The sequence below is a fragment of the Gallinula chloropus genome (genome assembly GCF_964237585.1).
Source record: "Gallinula chloropus genome assembly, chromosome: 1".
NCBI lineage: Eukaryota > Metazoa > Chordata > Aves > Gruiformes > Rallidae > Gallinula > Gallinula chloropus.
The window spans coordinates 72251340-72277273 of NC_140085.1; the positions used below are offsets into that span (position 1 = coordinate 72251340).

The 25934-nt window shown below is 40.1% G+C and overlaps 1 protein-coding gene across 1 annotated transcript in view; it reads right to left on the bottom strand.

The window, feature by feature from the left end:
* The window catches only part of LOC311200658 (rho GTPase-activating protein 8-like), a 55395-nt gene that overhangs the window by 11593 nt on the left and 17868 nt on the right, over positions 1 to 25934 (bottom strand). The window contains exons 5-8 of the mRNA XM_084274944.1: positions 25815 to 25901; positions 22496 to 22594; positions 21259 to 21369; positions 10722 to 10795 (exon numbers count right to left, since the gene is read on the bottom strand). Coding sequence (XP_084131070.1) covers positions 10722 to 10795; positions 21259 to 21369; positions 22496 to 22594; positions 25815 to 25901 — 371 coding nt within the window. The remainder of the gene's footprint in view (positions 1 to 10721; positions 10796 to 21258; positions 21370 to 22495; positions 22595 to 25814; positions 25902 to 25934) is intronic.

Consider the following 25934-nt stretch of genomic DNA (forward strand, 5'->3'; position numbering starts at 1 on the left):
CAGTTTGACTCACATGTAGTCTCAACTGGAGATTCCTACTGGAAGCAGAATAATCTAAAAGATTTTTCTCTACTGGTCTGACAAAACATAACATTTCTGGCATTTTGAGAAGGGTGGCAGACCACCCACTGATTTGAAGGTCCTGCTGCATTCTTTTTTATGTGTGTGGAAGAAGAGACTGACTTTTTAATTCTTTCATGCTTATCATGAAATTAGCCAGACTGAAATCAAGGCTTGTGTGTTTCAATTAAAGTACATGTCCATCTATTTGCATGGCCAAGAATCTTTACGGTATTCTAGAAAAATCTGGAGTCATGCATTACTGAACGATACCCCACCTTGTAAATTCACTGAAGTTGCATACATGTTTTATCCATGAAAATGAATAAATTAATACAAAATTCCTCAGCGAAGCCATTCCTTACAAAACAGCATTTAGTACCATGTAGACGAATTTAGATCAGTGTACTAAAAGAACTGACAGTGCACTATTGAAGGAAATTTTCAGAGACATTTTTGAGGCTTTTGCGAAGAACCCCAAGCTCTACTTGAAAGCGCTCCACCAACTCGATTTAGAGGCTCAGCTGGAGTTTAGCTGGATACACCTCCTAGTTACTTTCTAAGCATTTATGTCCTTGCCCCTGAAATGCCCAGTTGAATACTAAAACCTCAGTCCACGCACGCAGTTCTGGAAGGAGCAGGACATCCCAAGCTACAGCATCCAAGGAGGACAGGTGTGGTTACAGAAGGAACCAAACGGACAATAATTATGATCTATGTGACCACTTGCTTTATTCCTGACCGGGTCGCGTTCCAGTTGAATAAAGTTACGGCAAATGGCGCCGCCGCAGTAAAACTGTTCCCTGCGATTTACAGCGCGACCTGTCTAAAGCCGTGGGGTGTGGAAGTGGCAGCTGCGGGCAGCGAGCTCGCCGAGGCGCTGCCCCGGGCGCAGAAGAAATGCCGTAATTTCCTGAGGATCTGGAGGATATTGTGCTGCCTGTCAGCAGACTGGAGGTTTGCTGTAGGAACAAGTCTCTCAGAAAATGGACATCATAAACACAATTCAGTTTGCAGGAATTGGTTTAATAGTTAATGGCTTAATCTGATGTGAATCTCACTGTATAAACTGCACTGTAATAAATATCAATTTTTAACATGTTTATGCCTTTATTGGCTAAGCTTTCAAGAATCTAATTAAAGACATTAATCTGTAGCGTCGACAGCAGCTGTACTTGTCTGGCCCTGCATCCCATCAACGTTACTGTAATGGCACATAACGTTAAGCTCTTGCCTGATGTGTTTTTTGGAGGTCTGAGGGGGAAAAAGCAACTTTTACTCTCATCTGCAGAAATCTGGGATATGGGCAATTATCTGTGCTTCTTCCAGAATTCATTTTCCACATCAGCTGGAACCGAATCAATATCAAGCAATTCGTTTGAACACAGGTAGCAAGCACCAAAGCAGGTATCTCCAATCCTTTTTATATTTGCTGGCAACCTATCCAAATAATGTGACACTAATTAAATGTAGGTCAGTGCAATTGCTAGGGAAAAAAGAGAAAGCTGTATTGTCCTTCTAAAGTTAAAGAAACCTCAAACAACCTCCAACTGCAAGGGAGTCACTTTTTTTTTTTCCCCCATAAAAGATGCTCAGACCAGAAAATAATATAGTATAGCAATTTTTAAATAAAGTATTGTTCATAACTTCAGCCTACTGGTAAACAGAAATATGAGTCAACAGCAATTATGCTACTGAAGGGGGAAAATGATAAGCCTGGGTGCAGAGACATCCCTTTTGCAAGATATTATTCTGACTCCTGTGATGCACATGAACCGATCAGGGTCCTTTTTTTTTAGAAGTCTCTAAGTCTTAATTGCTCTCAGTGCTTTCTGTGTTTGGGGGGAAGCTACCTGAAAACATGATTTGAACACTGGTGTTTCCCATGTCATGTAACACGAACAGCATTGCTGCATGGTCCAACTGTAGTCTCATAAGGAATGGGAAAGGTTGTTCCACTGTGGTGGATAAACGCACACCCTTACACACAGTGGGGAAATACTTTCTCTTCAGTCAGGAAATACCTGTCTCTTCCTTTTCAGACACTAGGGGAAAAAAACACCAGTTGTTGAAGCTACCATAGTTAAGTTAACACAAGGTACCTACAGTAAATAAAATTAATCACTTTGACTTCTTTTTGCAGACAAAACACGTGCCCAGAGCCACCCGAGTTACAGGATGAGGAAATAAAATTGGGTGAAGGCAATTGCTAAAGGCAATCCTGGTTGTTGCAGCTCAAAGCATTCATTTTTATCCTTTAAAAAAAACGTATTTTGAAGTAGCCTATTTAATTTTTGTTAGTAGTGTTCTTCAATGAAATCCCATTTACAGCATGACTCATGTCAGCTGTCTCTTTAAAAAGAAATATTTTTTTCTGAGTACAAGTTGAACTACTTCACCATGAATAGCTTGGGTAACACAGCCCATAGAAAATACCAATCCTGGAGCAGCACTGCTTGACAGAATGCTGCGAGGGGATGACTGACATGAGCCTGGGCTTTCCAGTCCCGATAAACACGCAGCTGCATGTCACTCTCATATATTATACCCACACTGCAGAGCCTCTGTTGAGATAACTCAGCACAAACTGCTCCGTGCTCCTCACCCTGCCCCCCCAAAATTAAAAATAATAAAGAAAAATAATATATACACACAGATAAAGAGATCAGTGAAATTTTGTTACCCTGCACAAAGCTCTCAAGACTGAAAAGAGAGAAATTCAGTTTTAAATATTAAGTGCTATACAGAAAAAAGGTAGCGATGTGACTAGTGAAGTATCCATCTGTATTCAATGAAAAGTGATTCTGCAATTGAGAACTTAACTGAGTAATTATTTAAATGTCAGTAATCATAAATGAAAACAGGCAGGCACTTCATTCCATGTTGAAATAAGATGGCTTTTACCACAGTAGACAAAATTTCAGTGCAATGACACAACTGTGTCACACTCCGAATTAATAAACTGTTGCTAAAAATACTTAAGCCCCTTCCACCCCCCTCAATCAGTTGTCCCACAGGAAAGAGACAGAAAATCAAAACTGATAAAGATAAATTAAAGCAACATATGCTGTCACATTGCTGCAGACTTGTCAAAGAAAGAGAGATGAGAAAATTACATTCTTTTTGTTTCAATCATCCTTGATTTGAGGGTTGCTGGCATCAAAAATCTTTGTTAATTTGTCTGCTTTCAGAAAAGAAACAGCAAAGAGTGAGCATCTGAATTCCTTCTGTCCCAAATTCAGTTTGGAAATGTTTCTTTTGGCTGGGGTCCTGCCAAGTCTCAGGAAGTGTCCATCCTGATTTGGAAACAGTTTTTATTCTCATTAATATAACAGATTTAGATATCTTCTTGTAGATTACCTAATTCTACCAAGATTTATAAAAAACCAAACTGATTTATTTCCAATATGAGGACTGATGAGTTCATAGCATATTTTAATTGCCCATCTTCACTCTAACATCTTAAATGGACAAAGTAGTGCAATTGTGAATTTTTATGCTTAAAACAGATTTGAGATTATTTATTTATTTTTTAAAGATAGAATAGAGAGTGCAAGTTTGAGGAGGAGATTGCACAGCCAGCGTGCCTGCCTGCCTTCCTTCCTTCCTTCCCCTTGTCCTCTGTGCAATGAACATGGAACAAGTGAGTGTGATGTCTGCAGTTTGTGAAGACGACTCGCACTGCAAGAAGGTGGACAGCAGACCAAGGGCAGAGAGGAAGAGAAGGGACAGTTCCAGCGCTATGAAAATGCTGAGCTGCAGCAGGATGTACAACCAGGCGTCCTTTCAGAACCCAGAGTGTACTCATGTCCTTGCAGTTCTGAATGGCAGCCTCCAGTCCTTGGATTTATGAATGAATATTCTCAGTTCACACTTGGCACCCCTGCACATAATTTATTTGCAATGCCTGAGCACCAAAAACACAGACTGCGCTTATTACAAGGTTCATTTTTATTTGATGGCACACAAGCCAGTCTTGAGATTTATCTTTTCTCCATGAACCCCAGATAAAAACATTCCCATGAAAACAAAAGAGCCAAGAACTCAGATATGTTTATATGGCCAATGTCAAGCTTTCCCAGTGTTGCATTTTTAAAAGAGATTTGATTGATCACAAGAACTGGAGGCCAGGAGGCAAACTCGCTAAGCTGCAGCAGTCCAAATGTATTCTGTATGCATAACCATCCATCCCTACCCATCCTGACTATCACCACCAGGATGTATTCATTCACATTAAAAAATGGAACCAAAACTTTCTTCATCAGCAAGATTTGTGCTTCATGGAGGGGATGAGGAGGAAAGATTAATCGCTGTTTAACACTGCTTCTGCTACCGAACAGATAAAAGGCAGCTTTAGTTGTCACTATAATCATACCAGAGGACATTTATTACTTTATCATTAAACTTCTATAGGATGGTTATTACCATTTCATTTAGAAGTCTTAGTCATCTCACAGGACTCTCCCGTGGTACCACGAGACTACATCATAGAAGAACTTTGCGCTGCAAAGCAGTTCCAGCCAACAGAAGAGATGAGGTAAGAGAGAAAGACTCAGCAATGGGAGAAGGTAATTTTCCTAGAGGGGATAGTTATCTTTTCTGTTCTATAATTCTGTAGTGCGATTCCTTCACTGTGAGTTTATTGTTCCATCACTTCTGAGCTACTGCTGATCTCACATGGTCTCTTTAATTATCAGTTCTCAATGCATTTTTTTTTTTTTTTTGGTAGCTGTTTCCTTATTTGGCCATTCCTCAGAATGCAAATGTTATCACATTTTGGAAATTTTTGTAATAAAAGCTTTGAGTTTAAATTGTTTAAAACACTGACAAATCTGTAGTTTATACCTTTGTGGATACTCTCTAAAACATCAAAAATACATTAAAAAAATAATCCTACCTACATATTTCAAATTAGTATTTTGCGTAAGACCAGTAACAAATGACAGTGTATTAATATTTGAGATAGGCTTGAGCAACATTTCTGCCCTTTGTAACTTAATTCACATCTTCATGCAGGTCTGAACCATGCAGTTTATACTCACCTTTATAAGGAATCAAAGAAAAGTTCCCTTAAAAGCTGCCTTCCGACCTCCAGAATTTGGGGGGGTTGCAAAGATGGAATTCACCACACAGCTTTAGTTAGTTCACTCGAACTGCAGGTCAGAGTTTAAAAACTAAAAGAGTATAGTAAATTGTACTAATACTGACCTACATAAACGCTAAACCCACCAGCCACACAGCTTTTAATTTATCACTCTACCTTGTATCCAGTCTGTAACCTGCTTTTCTAGGAAAAAAGAGAAGGAAAAAAAAAAGTGACATGTAACTAAAGGACATGAAAGAGAATTTCTGCTGTGACATCTTACTGGAGTTTAAAAGCAGAAATGCATTTCTGAATCCTCCAGCCTGCGATGGATAAGGCTGCCTGGGAGGCTGGCAGTCCTGGAGGGAGTGGGCTGCCCTCTGCACCAGCAGCTGCTTGCACAGCCCAGTCCCTGAGTGCTACGGAAGCCGTACACACAAAGATGCATCCTCCACAGCATGGAGTTACTTACATCCCTGGTTACCAAAAGAGGTGGGTAGAAGGGGCAGCTCCCATTTACAGTATCACTTCAGCACAAAATAGGCTGCTGAGGACACGTGGGAATGTATTAATCAGAGAAAGAAAATTACTGCCCTGTGGCATGAGCTGGGCTTTTTGGAGAAAAGAGCCCGTGAGCAAAGCACCAAACCATTACTACCAAAGGAATGACACCAGGTTAGAAACACGTACGAATTGTGCTGACAAGAGAGTGAATATTTAAATAAGCAAGGTAGTTTCTCATGGCACGGTAGAGATAAGGTAATAGAAAATAAAAAGAAAGTGGTCTTATTTAGTGCAAGTCAAGCCTTCCATTTATAAACCAGACAGATGAACAGGTTGTGGTTTTGAGGCCGAGCACAGGAAAAACTGTCCTCTGGTTTGCTGGTTACTATGCAGCTCTAGTGACAAATGTGCTATGTTAAACCTCTCCTTCCTCTTTGGCATAAATTGTCAGTTGGGTTCAGGATAATACCAATACCTTACTTGTGAAATTAAGAGCACTTCTCTGGTTTGCTCCAGAACATGAACTCTTAGCTGATGATTTGCTCAGATACTTAGAACTCATTTTAGGAAACCAGTTCTTCCCTGTGAAGGTTAGCAGGAACTGAAATTAAGCATTTTTAAAATTCAGTATTAAAAATCTTAGAAACATTTTTCACCCTAAAGTAGATATAGAATGAAAGTGGTGAAATGGCCACTTTCCCTTCCTTTGTTGAAAAAATAACTTGAACATTATTATAGAAATTAAGAAACTTCGTTTATCATGTTTATTGCAATGGTGTCTGAGGCATCAGCCATAACAGACCTCATGTATATAATACAAACAGATGTAGAGGGATCTCTACATGTGGGGATGAGGACATGCTTATTGCTGTCAGAGCCCACCCAATAACTCGGTACAAGAAGGGGAGTTTGGGCTCATTTGTATAGGTGAGGATGTCTCCACTCTGGGAAGAATGTTTCTGCCAGCAATGTTGTCTGAAGCTGAAGCAGAAAATCTAAATATCAAGGAGGGAAAACATGAGATCAAGCAATCTGTCAAAGGAGTCAGTGTCATTAAGATGAAAAAGGTCAGGTAAACTTTAGGAACTGGAAGTTTCCTTCACCTGGTAGTACTCAATTGCAAGCAGGTGCCTAGATTGAATACCACCACGGCTCCTGTATCAGACCCATTCCAGAAATAAGCTGGGCAATGCAGAATGGACTTTTACTTATGTCAGAGGGTCTCTGATATTTGAAAAAATCTTAACCCTGTTGACAAAGTACGATTTCACAGAAGCTTTGGCCATCTAAGTCAGAGTTTCAGAAACTGATTTCAACTACATAGATGTGCAAATGGAGCAATGGGAAGAAAGAGAGGAAATACTGCACCTAGGGTGAAAAACAAAACCCGCTGCCTGCTAACTCTGCAAGGCTGGAAACCATGCCAAAATCAAATGGAATAGGGTAATGACAGTGAATTTTTGTCACTTCCGGAAGATGAACTGAAGCTTTCACTGTGCTCACGGACACGTCTGGAGTGCAAAGAACGCTGCCAGTCAGCCTCCCAGGGCTGTCAGCGCAGGAACCGACACTCGCTGAAGCTGATGGCAGCATTGAGATATTCCAGATTTAGAGAAAGAGTTAAAATCATAGCAGACAGCAGGTACAACAGATACCTGCACACTTATAATCAAGTGCAAAAAAATGCATGTCTATCACCTACTGCTTAACAGCCTTGGCATGGCAGGTACTTGGCTTTCAAGCATCAGCTGGCTGAGAATGTCAGAAAACACTCTACCTGACAAGCCATCTCTCCTTAGAAATCTGGTTTGTGGAGATCTCCTTATGATCGGGGATGTGACAGCTCTGAGCAAACCTGGGCTTGGTTGAAAAATATCAACGTTGACAGAGCCCATGCCCTTCCTCCCTTCCTTACTTGGAGGCACAGAAGGAAAGAGTGCTGGGGGGGGAAATAAAAATAAAGAAGAAAGGAAAAAAGAGACAGTGTGGTTAGCAAGTGCGTAGGCTGGGCTACGCATCGGTGGCCAACATTACCATGTCACTGACTTGTGTAGATCCACAAAGTGGGACAAGGGCTTTGTTCAGAAGCACCATCACACTCCTTCAGAGACTGTCCTTTACAAACTGTGCTGATACTGCTCTGAACAGATGAATTTTTAGCCAAAAAAAGATGAAATTTGGAGAAAACCCAAGGATGATTACTGCTTTCAGAATAACAAACATTTCTTCTAGGAGAAATTCGCTAACAACAAGGTTGAGCCAACCCTTTCTTTTATCACAACCATGAGAGCTAAAACTTGCTTCATTTCCTCCCTGCACTGTGCAGTTAATGTTGCTGCTTCAGAAAACTATGGGTATCTGAGCTGGACTCAGTAACTGTTGAAAGAGAAGATTTTGAGACTGGTGCAATAGTGATGAGACAAAACACCCAGAAAGAACAAAAGCAAGACATAGAAGAGGTTTAGTATCAGATCAGTGCAAGAATTACTAATTACTGGTCACCAGGACAAGATAATGATGGCCATAAACCTCCTATTTCTTTAAAATCTTTAAATAGGTCCAAGGAAACAACAGATGTGTGAAGCCCTCCTCCCAAGCATGGCCAAAAGTTTAAATCAATTAACATTTTAGTGACTGGATTTTCACTCAATTTCTAAATAACAAAAGCTGTGACAAGTAACGATGTTAGTGCACATTCACCCTCGGTTTATCTCTCGACTCCCATGATTAGTGAGGAAGAGGTATTTGCCTATTAAGATAAAGCTAAATATATGTAAGGATGATTGTTTCATAACAATTTAAAACATGAAAAAGTCTGAAGATGGGGCATGAACTGATACACTACATGAGCTCTAATTATCCACTTACAATAATAATTACAGGGATTATCTCAAGCTGCCAGTCAACTTGCCTTCAACGTTCTTAGCAGTGAACTATTTACATTGCCTGCATCCAACCATAATATTTGATACAAGCTACACCTGCAAAGTTTTCATCATTAGCACCAGCCTGGAAACAGCACATCCGACCAGCTTTATGGGCTTGAGTGGAAATCCTGGATTTGGACCAAGAGGCCTTCAATAAAGTCTATTAGGAACTCTTCATCTGCTGCAGATCAGTAGATACCTTTAATAGCAAAACTGGCCAGACTCCAGCACTTGGCCTTGGCTGCTGCAGGTATTTTGAAGATAAATCAGCAATGTCAAGAGGCAAGGAGCTAGCTGTTCTGCACATAACCATCCCTAGAGATGTTAAGCCCCACTGCTTGCAAACTGTAAGCAGGGATCCAATGCAGTCGATCTCTCTCTCCTTCTTCTCTGTATATTATTAATCAGCTTCACCCAAGGTATGAACCCCAAACAAAAATAAAACAGGCAGGTATTGGATGTTCCTGTTCACCATGGGGTGAGGTAAACCACGAAGGTGCATAGCCTAGCAATGAGAGTAAGGCACTAAGTGTCTAGTCTGTCATTTAAATCAGGATTGTCTCTCACTGATTTAAATGAAGCCAGCATTTCTCTTGAGAATCGGCAATAAAGCTGAGAAGCACCATTTTTCTTGACATCTCCCCCTCTGCCTTCACAAACATGAAGCCTATGCAGTACAAGTTTATCAAAAGTTTGAAATTTCTCACTTTGGGTTCAAATAAACCCCAACTCAGACCAAACCCAGGTGCCAATAGCTAAACTGAACAGAGGTCAATTCTGCATACTATTGGAATATTGAAAGCAAATTTACTTTTTTCATAATGGCAGCTCGAAGATACAAATTAAGAATTGGGAATACTGTGAAAGATAGATTCTTGGGTGGTCCTATCTACAGAAAAATACAATTTACTCAATATTTATATTTTATATTATTTGTGAGCTGTGAATACACGTAGCTCTTTAAATGAGGAAAACCTCAGATAAAACTAATTTAACAGCAACAGAGATCTGAGTTTTACCAAAAATCATGCTGATACTCAGAATTTGTTCAAACACTAACCAAACTTACTATCATGTGAAACATCAATGATAGTTTGTGGGGTTTTTTAAAAATAACTAAACCAAACACATTTTGATTTTCTTCACTTGCCACTATTGAAAAACAGAGGCATCTATTAAAAATTCACACCCTTCCTTCAGGGATCTGAGGAATCATTCCCAGTTCTACCACTGTGTAATGTTGAGGCAGTCACATGGTCTGTTTCTGTTCTGTCACCTGTAAGACAAATGTACCTAGGCTACAAATTTAGTACAGAAAGATTTAGTAGACATTTGTGAAACTCTGAGGCCTCAGACCATAAAGGGCTACGGCAATGTTGCTGTGATTGCCTTAAAAATCAGGGATCAAAGAGTAAAATCCCATTATGTTGGGAAAAGGAATTCCAAGACTGTAGCCCTATCTCTGACTTTCTCCCTGCATACACCTTTGTCCCTGTAGGGAATACAGTGTGCTTACCCTAAAAAAAGCACCTGACATTTGGTCCTTCATGTTGGTGAGATATGTGCTAAGGAGCCTAGTGATACCGCCAGCGGTTCAGTCTACCCTCACCTTGCCCTGTACAGGAAGGTGATACAGGGAACTTGGACTTGGATGTTCCCATTTTAAATGTGGGTCTTTGTAATCTGTATCTCTATATAAAGTAACTACAGATGTGGACTGCAGTCAAACGGTCTGTAAATGACTTGAAAAATATTTTGTGAAGGGAAGACTTCAGGGTTGCTCCTGCAAAATTAGTTTTTCCAGTGAGTTTTTGAGGCCACTGGTCCTAAAAAAACTACTGGGAGATCTACTTCAAACCAGCAATATGATATGGGTTGATGATGTGCATTTCAAGACATCTTCTCTCATTTTGCTGTTCTCTAACTTAAGGGCAAAAAAAATTTGGGGTTTATTTTTCATAGCATGATGATAATCTGATAATAAACATTCTTTATCAAAGCTCTGAAGGCAGCACCCAGTTGCCACTCAAGTTTTCAGGACATCAACATCTTGTGTAGTTGTAAATGTTGCCAAAACAGATACTGAGCATTATATAGTTTCATACTACTGTCCTTGTTCTTAAAGACAAATCCTCTGAAAGACTCACCTTTTCTTTTTAGGTAGGATACAGTTTCCTTCATTACTGGGGGGATTAGTTCTCCTTTATTTTTGTCCTTAATACTGTTAGGGGAAAGAAAAAAGAAAAAAAATACAGTAACAGCTTTTAAATGGCGTTTATAGACAAAGAGCCAAAACCAAGACACAACAGTATCAGCAAAAACCTGATTGATAACTCAGAGCATACGTTCACTTCTACAAATTAAGGATCCCACACCCTGATGTCTGCACCAAACATGAGTCCTCCACAACTCTAACAAGTGCTGAATGAGCCACGGAAACAAGTGGCTTGGCCTCCTACTCAAAGAGCCATTCTTATACCCTTTCTTCTTGCTAGAAAAGCTACATAACTGCAACAGTGCTGAGTAATAAATAAGTGCTATCTACTGTACTGAAGGGGATTCAAGGACAGAGGAGCAGAACGGTCTTCCAAGCTAACTTTGCCCACACTTGAGATCGGTTTTGCTCCACTTTACTTCCTCCCACTTGGCATTGCCCAGCAGGGCTATGTTTAACCACGACACAGTGATGGCAGTGGTGGCAGCTCCGATTTGATTTGCTGGACACTGTTGGTGGAACAGGGTTTCAAAGCAGCTCAGAGGCAGGCGAGGAAGGAGTTTGCTTCATAAGTCTTGATCAAGGGATGCTGCAAGTTTAGGGGCCTTTTATCATGCAGATTTGTCTTAGTCGTTTGTCTCTCTTTAAGCCACAGTGTATGTATAATTAAAGGATACTGTACTATTTATTTTGAAGGCAAAGTGATGCAGTGAGGTTATTAATGCTTTGAATGATTCCCATGAAATGAGATTGAGGCAAAAAAATTCAAATATAGCATTTTCTTGATCTAGACAGCACAGAAAATTCTGAAGTTATCTTCCTTATTAAAAAAACCCAACTATTTGGCACTTTAAAAAGTATAACAAAAGAAACAATCAGTATCTGCTGAGTATTTTGCTGCATTTTAATATTAATTAATAACAAATAAAATTGAATCTCAGATTTTAAAGTAAACTTCCTATGTATATATGTGAGTATGATTTCATATTTGGTATTTAAAAGGTGACCAGCTTTACCACCAAACTCCAAAGCACCAGCACAAAACAGCAGAGAGATCTGTGTGTATAATGAGATGCTGCGAATGCTGCAGCTCATCCACAGGAAATGCGAGCTGTTTACACAACACATAGCTCAGCCTTCACCTAGTGCTGCTAGCTGAGATTGCACCTGTGGGGGAGAACGGCTCTTAGGTCTTCTTCTTTTCCACATTCTGTTCTTTTCCCTCTTACTGTCTAGCCTTGCTTATTACTTTATTAACATAAAGCAAATGATACCAACTGGAGTGTTTTTGGTAAGACTTCTGCAACACTATTGCATGGAACAAGCAATCCACTATTATATTTTGGTTTTTAACTACACATAAAAATCTACTTTAAAATAAATGTTATAGCAATGTAAGTCTGAATAGAGGGGTAGGGAAATTGTCAAATCCTCCCTTCATTGGCATGTTTGTTCTCCCTATGCCTATGACAGGAGTTAGAAAAGGATATGTGGAATGGTTAATTTTGGATCTCCAAGCTGAGGAGGGTGGTCACCCCCAGCTTTACATATGGGGGTGGTGGAGGAGTTCGTCCAGTGGGAAGACTCAGAGAAGGGTCTTGACTTCAGTACTGAATCACCCTGTGGTTTTGCCTCTCTTACTCATAACCTGACAGGGGAACATACTTCATGCTGTTCAGTTATTCAATCATCAAACATTTTGACCTCATTCATCACTCCAGTGGCACAATGCTGAGCCACCAGTGCCATTTCTTCCACTTACATTTTCACTGCCCTACTCTTCCTCTTTCCTATTTTTATCATGAAATCTAATCCCAGGCACAAACGTCTGTGTGTCTGTATGTTATCCAGATTTCTTCTAGACTGCAATTTTTTCCTTCTACTGAGCATGTTTTGTCTGTCAGTTCCCCCAGTGCTATATAAAATGATGAACTTGTTAGGTGGTTGTTAATCCAGCTCCCAGAGCTCATTCTACTATTTCAAATACCTAGACCAACCTGTTGTTTGAAAGGAAGTTGTTCCCTCAGCTGCAGAGGGAAGTTGATCTGCTATGAATTTGTATCCTATGTTTTACCTCTGTCCTCACCATAGCAATTGGAGATCATTTCCTTATTATCTATAACCTTGCTTCCTACTTCCCTTACAGAGCATTTTCATTTCCTCCCTTACCTCTATCTCACACTCCCTTGTAAGGTAAGGAGCAGCTCATAATTAATCACCATCTGAACACTATCTGGTGCACCAGCAGACCAAATACAATTCCAGCCAATGATTTTTAAAAGCTTGTAGTATTTGAGAACTCCACTCCTCTGTCAAATTTAGTTCACATAAGCCCATAGCTCTTCTGTGAACCTAACTAAAAATCAATCCATTGAACAAATTCTTCCTGCTCGTTTTCAACAAAGTATCCATACCAGAATCTAAAGTGCATAAAACTCAATACCGCTCGATGCGTGGGTCGATGCTACCTTGTGGACACTGCTGTATCTATGTCTAACAGGAACTGTTTAGGAAAGGGTCGTTTTCCTTGATGTAAACAGGAATATTTCAAATAAAAATACAGCCAAGTTTCACAAAATCATGGCCACAACATTATCATTTTTGACATTTGATCAAATAGATTCTACAACGTATGCAATGTGTTGCAAGAAGAAAAAGGCTAACAGCAAGGAATGAGTTTAATTCAGTTGATACTAAAGGATGTTCTTTAATACATTTGTAATCCTCAGCATTTGCTGCTGCTTGCAAGTACAATCTTTAGATGAAACGATACACCTTCTTGTCCTTACACACTGGCAAGGCACCATTAATTTCAATATGAAACAGCACTGGACTTGCTGGAGTAATCATTCTCTGTAGTATCATAACAATAGAATAACGGCCAGAAGAAAAATTTATGACCTGACTTGAAAGACTAAGTCCAACCTCAATCTTCCCCATTATCACTGACATCTTACAAGAGCTAAACCAGAGGCCACATGTGCTTCATGAAAATAACCCAATGACTAGAGAAGGCCATGGCTTGAAATGCTACCAGGACCAAGCTTCTGACCTAGTCCTCAGAGCAGCATCCTCTTCTTACCCATATGGACAATCAGGTACCTCCATAAAGTATCTCTTGTAGCAGCAAAATGCTCTCAGCCTTTTCAGGATATGCATCCTGTCATTTCTATAGGCTATCCTGCTCCTTCCAGCTTCAACAATGTCAACAGTAGTTTCATGCATGCTGGTGACACTGTAGAGTGGAAGGTCAGCAGTAGTGTTACAATGTGCAAGGGGTGTGCAGTGCTCTCAGACCAGCTCTGAGACCCCCTGCCTTCCACCTAGACCATGGAGAGGAAAAATTAACACATAACTTTGCTTCAGTACCATGAGCTCTCATACCAGCCCCTGCAAATGTAAACAGCAAAGGGAAGAGCCGTGCAAACACAGAACACATGAGGCCCCTGCTCTGAAAGGCAGCTTCTCTATCTGAATTATTTTCTCTTGCAGCAGATCATTGTTGTACAACAACCCCTCTGCATGAACACAGAGCAAACCAGGCTGCAGCTCTGCAGCCCTGTTAATAAATTTGCCTTGCTAATAGACCACGGGAAGCAATAAGTTCTAGGGGAGCTTTGCACAGCACGCAAAGTTAAAATCCCCAGTGAAATGATATCCCATGGTAAGGGACTAATCAAGAAAAGGGGGTGGGAGATGAGGTCAGTACCAAGGTCAGCGTTCAGGACACCAGTGAGGAGAAGCCTGCAGCAATTCAAGGTAAAGGAAAAAAAACCCCAACATTTATTTTAGCTTTTTTAATAGGGGAGTTATAATACAATCTTTGTGTGTCAAGTAATTTTGTTTCATGTATTCAGATCAGTACCCTAAACATTTAGGGCAACTTTTATTAAAATTAGTCGAAAGCTTAATTCACTTAAATGAGAACATCATCAAGACTTTAATTTGCTTGGAAGCTGTTACATCTTTATTATTGACAATTTAAGCTCATGGAACCCATTCTAAGTCTCTCTGAAGTTGCACTGATTGTTTTTGCTTTCTTACAGCTGCTCACTCCAGAGGCACCAAATAGCAACCCAGCAGCTTTTTATAAATGTTTTCTAATTATTATTGTTACCCATAAATGTGTTTCCCATTTCAGTGTATAAATAGCAAACTGATTATTTACAGCACTTGCTCCTGCTGAGCACTAGTTTATCTGTCAGAGAGGTGAGACAAATAACCGGGCTATAATTTGTAATAATAAAACCTACACATCATTTTTCTTTTTCTAGGGAAAAAAAAAAAAAGAATACAGTTTCTGCACATCTACCGTTTTCTACCAGGTTGCTGTTTCCCTTGAAGGAAAGGTTTCATGCTCAATACAATATAAGAGGTCCTCAAGATAAATGGTATTTTAAAATAGAAAAAGATATTCACTGAAAGTCACATGCAAAGGTTTTTTTTTCTGGTTTTCCAACACTGGGGAAAAGCTTGGATGGATATTTTCATAGCATTTCACAACATGGGACATAATGTTCAGTTTACTGGGCCTAAGGTGAGAGAAAATAATAGGGACATTACCTCAGCTAATGGAAATCAGACCAGCTCAGAGGTCAATGAAATTACACCTCTATCCTCTCTTTGTGGATCGTGTCAAGTAATCTGCATTTTTCTTGCCTTGCTCGGGATGGTGCGGTGAGCAGCTGCGCTTTACGATGGCCAGTGCAAACCGACACTGGAGATCAGGCACTACTAAAAGCAACCTGAAATGAGAGATCGCTTACGCTTTCTGCCTAAGAGATGAGCACAGCAGAGCATTTCAGCCCACAGTGTAGCTTCTGTAACCGACTCACAGATCTGAATCGTATTACTGCAACATGCCAGCTTCAAGAAGGATCTATTCTGGTAAACACACTAGCCAGGGAGAATGAGTACCCCTCGCTATAGGATATATGATTACTTACTGCAACACATTATATATCCGATGACTCATTTCTAGACAGTGGACAGTTATCATGAAAGGCCTTTACACATTGTTCTGAAGTGTCATTAAGTATTCTTGGCTGATAATCTTTCTCTCTCTCTCTCTCTGTTTTTCCTCTCCTTTTCATTTTTTCCCTGCTGAGACATGCTGAGATTTGGTTTAGAATGCATTCTTCCTCCCTGGTCACGCATGCACAGCATGTGCAAGAAGAAAGATTATGACCAAAAGGAAAGCAACCTGAAATGTTTATGATAACAATTCAACAAACAAAAGCTGCACAGTTGTGGCAATTTTGTGCATTTTTCTCTGCCCTCTCTCCCCATCCATGGTGATGGATGGAAAAACAAAACATTTCCTGTCTTCCCACAAAAGATATTTAATTTTAGTTTTTCAAACCAGTGACAGAAATCAGAACAATGTCAATAGCTAGTCAAGGTCAACCCTGTGCTCTGTGCTGGGTGTCTGCTGTAGCCTTCCTTGATTGCAGAGGCAATCAGGTGCAGCAACAGGGGTATATAGAAGCTTGTTGAACACACAGCAGATGACAACAATGCCAGGTGGCCCGTTTAGTCCATTATTAATTCCTTTAAAGTGTGCAAATTTAGGAAGCTTCATTTGTGCCTTTTAACTGTATTTATCCAATCAACATAAGCAGAGGGTCCCCCAAAATTTTCCTTGCCTTTTTAAACGTAACATCTTTACTTTTAGAAGAAAAATCCTGCTTTTCACACTGACATGCAGCGCAAACTAGAGAGGACATGGTCTGAATAACTAATTCCCGCTGCTCTACATTTTGTGTGCGAAGGTAGCATCACTGGATGAACAGAAATACAGGCTCACTCTATCAACACAATGTACAAACGTTCTTTGAAATGTCTGGATTTATAAAAGCGATGGCTACTGGTGAGTAACAGAAAGTCATTTCCATGGTATTACTCTCCTCTGTCAATCTCTGATCACTACAAGCTGGGACATTACACCTGACGATGTATCGCTGTGCACTTGCCCTGTTCTAACAGCCCTGCTCCCCACCAACACCTGCCATTGCCCTCTCTTGGAGACACTTGGATAAACGTTTAAACCAGCTCATTGCAGTTGTTGTTATTCTTCTCACTTTATCTGCGCCTAAGAAGTTGAATTAGCAAGTTAGAGAAGGACATAAGAAACACTAAACATGCAAACTATCCCACCCACGCTGTGCTACACATTCTTAAATACCTGCCAAATTCAAGCATGCATTCCCATTAAATTACAACTGAAAAATTAAGTGTGGACAAAACCTCCTCAGATCTGTTCTGTCTGCTATTCCCATAAGATGAACATTAAATCCAGTTGTGTTCTTTTGTATTTACAAGAAAACCACATAGTTTTTAATGTGAGTTCAAACCTTTAATGGTGTAATTTGGCAACCAGGCAATCTAGGCTGTGGATCAGAAATGCTACAGGAAGACAGTCAGTCAGTCAGTCAGTAAGATGGGCAAATCTGCTCTGTACATGTAAGCACAGAATTAATAGGGAGATGCCCCCCCCTTTTTTTTTTGTTCCTCACATTTTATCCTAAAGATATCCCTTCAAAGGATTTAACTGCCTTTACTGAAGTCATTTACTATTGCTTGAATTAGCATCATTTTAGTGAAAAATTCAGGACAACTTGGTATGAGATATAAGTTCTACCTGCAAAGACCAACATGAAATCTCATGGAAGCTCACAATGAAGAAGGTTTTCCACTTCACCTACGTGCCTATCATGCTTAAATCACAGTCAATTAAATGTAAATAAAACTGGAAGGAATATTAATATGAAGTCAGCTCAGGGCGTGTTTGGGTTTTTCCTCCCTACAAAGAGTTTAGGGTGACACTAAGGGATGAAAGACATCAAATGCAGCCAATTTAAATTCAGATTTTGGAACTTGAGAGGAAGGGGGTAAATAAGTGTGGGTCCCTTTCAACTCAGGAAAAAAAATAAAAGCTTTGAACTAGCCTGATCATAAACCCTTCAGCTCACTCAAAAATTAAACCCGGTTCAGTATAGATTACATTTCAAGAAGTTATACTCTCAGGTCTCTCAGACCTTCCTTGATTTTTTTAAATGCCCAGTTGCCTTATGTCATTTTGAAAACCTGAGTCTACAAGGTTAAAAATGTCTTTGTGAGTTAACAGATTCCTCCACGATGAGGCACTGGTCCCAGACAGTCATTTATCAGTGTCTAGAAGGAAACTTCTTTCAGCTTCATTTTGCTGCCTAAACAAAACTTTTGTTTCCCCCCCCACTCTGCCTGCTGGACGAAAGTGACATTTTGAACCAATGTTTAGCTGAGTTTTGCTCTTCTGATTTTTAATTACAGCTCTGGAAAGCAAACATGTTAACAAATATAAACTGAGAAAAAAAGATAAATGAGAAAGTGTTACCAGTGACAGCACTGCCCACTACTTTTAGGGAGGCGCATTCACAGAATCACTAGGTTGTAAAAGACCTTTGAGATCATTGAGTCCAACCATAAAACATGATTGTACCATCAAGTCTGTTCAAACAGTACAGTGTTACCACCTTCCACAGCCAGGAATAACTGGGATACCATTATTGAACATCTTCTCAAAATTAGGCCACCTAGGAGGGCTTTGGATAAATCCCATTCACCAACCTTTTCCTACCTGAATAAAAATCGTCATCCCAGAAGTACTGAATCTGATGAAACCTCAGGCCTAGGGGCCTTATCATTTCTTTTTTCACGGACTTGAGCATCTCCAGGATTCTTAGATGGTCTCAAACCTCATCTCTTTATGCAGTAGGCAGTTAATTCATTCTCCCAGTGCCTGCCTTTGCCTTCTGCAACTTGGGAAGTGTGGCTAGAGCATTTGCTGGTGAAGACTGAGGCAAAAAAGTCATTGAGTACCTCAGCCTTCTCCACATCACAGGTAACCAGGTCTCCCGCTTCATTCAAGGGAGAGACCACATTTTTCCTTGTCTTCCTTTTATCACTGACATACCTATAGAAGCTTCTGTTGTTGCTCTTGACATCCCTGGCCAGATGTAATTCTATCAGGGCTTTAGCTTTTCTAACCTCATCCCTGGCTCTTCAGACAATTTCTCTGTATTTCTCCCAGGCTGCCTACCCTTGCTTCCACCTTCTGTAGGCTTCATTTTTTTGTTTGAGTTTGCCCAGGAGCTCCTTGTTCATCCATGAAGAACTCCTGATGCTTCTGCCTGACTTTCTCTTTGTTGGTATGCACCAGTCATGAGCTTGGAGGAGCTGATCCTTTAATAGTAACCAGCTTTCTTGGGCCCCTCTTTCCTGTTGGGCTTTGTCCCATGGTGCTGTATCAAGCAGATCCCTGAAAAGGCTGAAGACTGCTCTCCAGAAGTCCAGGGTAGGGAACTTACTGTGTGCCTTCCTTGCTGCCCTGAGGATCTTGAACTCCACCATTTCATGGTCACTGCAGAGAAAGCTGTCCTTGAGCATCATGGCCCCCACCAGACCCTCCTCGTTAGTAAGAACAAGGTCCAGCATGGCACCTCTCCTTGTTGGCTTCTCTCTCACTTGCAGAGGGAAGTTATTATCAATGCATTCCATGAACCTCCTGGGCTGCTTCTGCCCTACTGTGTTGTCCCTCCAACAGATATTGGGGTGGCTTAAGTCCCTCATGAGGACCAAGACTTGCAAATGTGAGGCTGCTCCTATATTTGTATAGAAGACCTCATCCGTTAGGTCTTCCCTGGTCAGGTAGCCTGTAGCAGACAGTTTCAGTTGTCCCTACCTTCCTTTTAATCCTGACCCATAAGCTCTTAGTCAGCTCCTCATCCATCCTCATGAGGAGCTCCATGTCCTCCAGAGGGTCATTATCATAGTCAGTAACACCCCTTCCTCACCTCCCCTGCCTGTCCTTCCTAAAGAGCCTATATCCTTCCATTCCAACACTCCAGTCATAGGAGACATGCCACCATGCCTCTGTGATGCCAGTGAGATCATAACTCAGCAGTTGTGTGCACGTCTTCATTGCCAGTGTTGAAATCTCTGGGTCAAAAATTACAGTAAAGCCTTGCTTGGTGTTTCTCCTTCCACAGATCTTCCACAGAAAAGCTCTTAAGTAGTTAGTTACCCTTTTTATACGTGGGAAAGCAAAGACATGCAGCAAGGACGTGGTTTCCTGGCAGAAACACAGCTGAGAAGTGGCAGAACCAGGAAGAGTGGCCACCACACCCTCACCACGTGTAGCCCAGCAAAAGACACTGTTTGCTGTTCAGGCACAGTCAGAGAAACAAAATATGACCAGCAGATGGTAAGAGTGGCACACAACATGCTGTCTGATCACATAAACCTGCAAGAAGTTCGACAGAGATGCTTGAGCAGCCAGGCTGGGCTGGCGGCAAGTGACAGAGCGTGTCCTGATGCCTACAAACAGTCTGGGTTTTACTACTGAAGTGGCTGCATAAAACATTGTTCTTCTTAATGGCCCAGTGGAGCCCACCTACAAGATATTCTCTGAATTAGGGAAGTGAGTTAGCCATGTTTTAAGCATTAGGCTGAACTCTAAAGAGGTATCATAAAAGTTTATGTCATAGTAGCTCTTACACAATAGATATTGATTGTGTTAATTTCAGGCCTTCCAGAGAGGACTAATGCTTAACATTTAACCAGGGGAAAATTATATTTTATATCTCATTTACAGCTGAATGATTAGAACCAGAAAAGTAGACTGAGGGTGGGAGGCTGTTCGACAAATGTCCATGTATCAGAGCACCTAAATTGCCTTTGCTGAACATGAACAATTTTCTTCAGCTGTTTTTGAAAAGGATGCCATAGAAAGATGACAGAAACGACTATAGGTAGGAAGTTAGAAGGTTTTGTGGGGGTTTTTGTTGTTCTTTAACCAAAATTGAATCTTGCAAGTACTATTGCCACCCCATTCCTTGTGTGAAGTAAATAACTGTTTATAACCCATACAGTGCAGTAATGTATGTAAGCAGCTGGCAGGGCATTTATAGAAGGGAGTGATTTTATTCATTTCATAAAATTCTGATCAGAACAATATGTGAGCAACAGAACAACAATATATAAAGGCTTAAGCATCCATTTTAGCTTTGCACAGCCATTTTGGAGCCTGAAGAATTGCTTTGGCTTTGCTCTCTACCATCTAAATATCTCCAAATTATCAGCAGACTATCAACTTTCAAACTATCAGCATCCACCAGCAACAGATTTGCTCAGGGCTCTGTCATATGTGGGCAAATTTTTATCCACTGGGATAAAAGTTGCGCAGCTGTGCTGGCACCAACTACCACTAAGATACTTTAAACATGAAGACCAGGCAGATCACAGGGACTGACACATCCCAAATTCATAACACCTATTGTCTAGCCTCATAGTTCCATGGTTTTCAAAGAGAACGAGAAACTAAACATACAATAAACAAAATATTTGCAGATGTTCTGTCTGGTGAATCTGCACATTAAAGAAGGCTGCAGGGTAGCGAAATCTCATATTTTAGAAAGCTCACAGCTTACTATTGCAGGCTGACTCCAAATTGCTGGGTAGGCAGAGGTGGCCGTGGTGGAGGAACCCTAACCACAGGTGGCAGTTTTCCTTTCTGTTTCCGTCGAAGATTTTCATCATGTCTGCAAAAGTCAAGAAATCACTGAGTTTCTCTGCACCACGGTCGAAACTATATATACAGCTACCAGTATCGCTCATGATGCTGATTTCCTGACAATGGTGTATATGCTGCTGGTCTTACAGAACTTGTGTTTAATTTAAGCATTAGGGAAATCTTTAAGTAGTATTTGTGGTAGAATACTTAAGCAAGACACAGAAGAGCTCTTTTGCTTCAGCCAATGGAGTAATAAATGTGTCCAAAAAATAGGAACACACTATAATTTAACAGCAAAATTCAAAGCTATTTGCTACTCAAAATACAACTCCCCTTTCTTTGGCAACCATACAATCCAATTTATAACCTTAGAGCTGTAAGGTATTTTCTGTTATTCCATATTTACACAAAAGGTGTGTAAAAACCCGCCAGGCATCAATAACAGTCATAATCAAAGCTTCCAGTTACTTTCATTCAGCAGTGACATAAAATCACTTCCTGTCAGTACATCAAAGCATTTCCATGTAAAGTGCTGTGTCGAAAAGACTGTTATTGATACTAATACTGGCACTTGACAATTCCAGCCCTCTGCATTTCTTTCTCCTTTCCTCTCCCGCCCCCCTCTCCAACACTCCTCCCTAACGCACACAAACGCACGCTATAGAAGTAATGGATCCGCTAACAATAGATGTATCCATAAAGCTTCGAATCAATCAACACCGCTGACGGGGAATGCTCTCAGCAGAAGGAAGTCACTTAATCTGCTACCATATGCAAGCTGCGAGGTCAGGATTACATTTTTTTTGCCCATGAACATTACCTGATACTCATAAGCAGTAATGACATATGGATTGGTTTTGTTAACATTCACACAGAAGCTGCAATTATGCTAAGAAAACACTCCACAACTGAGATGGAGATGCTCCAAATCCATAGGAAACTATACAGCACTCTCTTCCCTAAACACCTGACACACTTAAGCACGTCTTCAATGGCGATGCAGCTTTCAGAATTAAATCCAACCAAGCACAAATAAGTAAATTAGACTTTTAATCATTGAATAAATAGGATTAGATTCAGCTTGGAATACAGTGATCAGGATGCAACACTACCCAAGAAAAGGTAAGACGACATATTTTCAACTTGTCACGTACCGGATGACTTCTTGAGGGATATTTAGCTGGTCATATTTGAGATGCTCTCTCAGGTCACTTAAATAGTTCAAGTAGGTGATTTTTTTCCCAAACTTATGGCTTAAAAAAAAAAAAAAATAAAAAAATCAGAGATGAATAAAAATCAGCATGGGAGGAACATTTACGAAGGGTTTAGTTTCTATTACAAAAATGTAAGTGCTGATGCAACTCAGAATTAGACTGTAATTGAAGCAGCAGGAGACATAAGATGTATTTCATTTCATATGATCAAACATATACAGTGCATGCCCGAGAGTCTGATTTGAATAAAAATAACTGACTTCCATCTGAATGTTTTGTGATTTGCATAGATATGGAAAACACTGCTTTAAAAGGCCCTGAAAAACAGCTTTCACACAGCATTAGAAAGCTCACTGGAAGAACTGTTAACTTTGGAGAAGATGTTACATGGCCAACAGAACAACATGTTTGTGTTAGCTAGCTGTTCCTCCCTGCCACAAGACAAAAAACATGGGCCTGTAGACACAAAACTATACAGCAGCAAGCGACAGGCAAGATTTTCAAAGCGTGGATGATGTGTACGCTTGAAGGGTTGGGCCATCAGCTTTATCTGTTTTGAAGAGGGCTGGAGAGCTTCTAGAAAACATGAATAATAAGATTTTTTCTCCAAGTTGCACAGAACAGATTTCCAAATTCGGAGCAGAAAGTATCACCAGTTAGGTCTTAAGTTTCCAACCAGGATACACTACTCACAGGCTGAGGTGTTCAAACAAGGTTCGGTGACACATTTATACACACGGTATGAAATAATTTCAGATTTTTCCACAACACAAAGTTATCTGTCCTCTAATGAAGTGCCAAGCAAAATAATAGGTGTTTATGATAAGAGTGTACTTTGCTGCAACTTACTTGTATAGTAAAACTGGAGAAAAAAATCTCTCACATTAATGAATTTGTCCCTGGATTGTCAAATACACTACACACACTCCCTCTAGTGGGAGATGGTACAAATGTAAGTCACCTAGCATTTGAGAAACCTTTAATAGAAATGAGCTAAATTTTCCTAACAGATAAGCAGTTCTGGGACACTGACAGATATCAGTCTGTGCGTGTACAACTTCAGGGCTCTTCAGTGTGTCTTTATCCAAAAGAACCTGTGATTTCAATGTCTTCCCTAAGTCACGGACTAGCGCAGAATTCTCTGTAACTCACCACGCTGGTAATACAGGACATGTCACAGAACACATAATTTGTAACTAAATCGTGGGCAATTAGGAATTACTGTTCCTTAGAAATGGCACATCACTGTGTATTAATTTGATAACAGGTGGGTGGCTTCTGGTAGCTCACACATAGAAATGTGCTGCTCTTACAGGTGTTTTTTTGCAGTTTGGGAAAAATACATTTGACTTAACTACCTTCTTGCTCATCTCTTCTGGGACTGGAAAGGAGATCAACTGACTTTCAGAGCTTGAAAATTAGGCAGGCTAATTCCTGCCTTCTGACATGTGGACCTTTTCCGAGTTTACTCATACTTTCAATTATTTTTTTTCAAAAATATCTGTGTTTCTGCTGGTCACATTTTAACAACACAGAGTGTTACTAAATTAGACTCAAAACAAGTATCTAGGTACACAGTGGGAAAAGTCAAGTACAAATGGGAAGAGTCAACCTTAATGACACTAGGCTGTTCAGAAGGTCAAGATGACGCCGCCGCCTCTAAGATGAAAAGTCCTGGTTTGAATTTTCCATGCTAGAGATGAATGCTTAAGCTTATCAGGATCACCCATTTTCACAGCCAAAGTAAACAAAGATTTAATTGCTAGTGTATGACACTGTTCCAAGAAAAAATAGTATTCATCTTATTTACACAGACACAGTAACAACCAGGGAAAGTATGTATTTGGAACAGGTACCTGTAAATTAGCAGCCAATTATTACTCCAAAGTCAAACAGCATGGATGTTGTCCAGCTGTGGCTCCATTGCACACATTAACATGCAGAGACTGAAAACCATCTTTGGTGTCCCAAAACCACTATGCTGGAGCTATTCCCAAGGAGCTCTCAGCTGCCTCTGGGAAAGAAGTGGGTTTCACTCAAGTGCTGTACTGTCCATCAAGAGGTTTTTTGCTTTTATTGTTTGGGTTTTTTTGGGGAGGTTGGTTGGGGGTTTTCATTCGTTTGTTTGTTTTGTGTTTGTTTGGGTTTTTTTTTAAACCTAGAAAGCTCTTTGTACCCATCCTATATCAAGACAGGAACAAAATCAACAACAAAAATCTATCCCCATTCCTGAGGCACCATCAGCTACTAGACCTCCTGATTCTATCATACTTTTCCCACCTCTGGTCTGTGTCCTGGATCTCTGGCATTTATTTTACTGCCAGTTAAAATTAAGATCCTTAGTCAGTAGCCTTGTTTTAAGAACAGCATAATCTGGAATTTTTTTTAGATGTAGCTACTTTTTTTATTTTCACATGTTTCTTACATGCTCTGATCCATCTAGAAATTAAGCTTCCCATTTCTTATTAATTGGCTTTCTACCAGTTGGAAATTGAATCAATCGCAAGTTACTGTAATGGACGTTTTTAGTTTGTTCATTATGGTTTCTCAAGATAAGCTGTTTTCGTCCTTCAGCCCTCAGAACATTTATAATATAATCTGCAAAATGTCAGAATTACTTTCAATTTGACAGAAATTCAGGAGCAGAAACTAAGAAAGCCCAATCACCCTTGCACTTAGCAATACCTGCCCCTTGTTGCCTGTTCCTTCTAGACAGCACCAATTTTTACCATGCTAAGGAGAAGAATGCACCAGTAAAATACATCTACCTTCACCATTATACCCTCCACCTCAAAATTCTTATGGGCACTTCAAGGCTTATCTATTAACTTTGAACACACAAGTAGTATCATACCTATTCATCTCCGCACTTGGATCAGAGTGAAGGTTAACTATTTGTTATCTGCTTTACCATACCACTTAGTAATTCTAGTCCTGAACTCAGTTCTATTGTGCTAAGTGCTGTCAAACAGGACAAAAAAGTCATTCATGGTCCACAGAATAACTATGTTTTAAAGTGATATTTACTTTAACATACCAGTAAAACTACAATGAATTGAGACTCTCTTTTCTTAGAAAGAACTCTACCCTATTATTCATAGCCAAGCTTAAGTTCACCTTACTCATTAGTTCAAGACAGCTTAAATGGCTATTGTGCTGTTACCTGACACATTTTACCCCAAGCCTTTTAAAAAGCAATGTAGAGGACAAACCATCCTTAAACTAAATGGGAAAGTGTGTTCAATAAACTGCCAAGTACCTTATAAGAGGCTTAAAGATATTCCACAGGATTTTTATGAAGTTGGTTGGATGTACAACATAGAGTGCTTTAAGGTTTTTCTTATACCTAGGGAAAAAAATGAAATAGTTAGAAGACTTT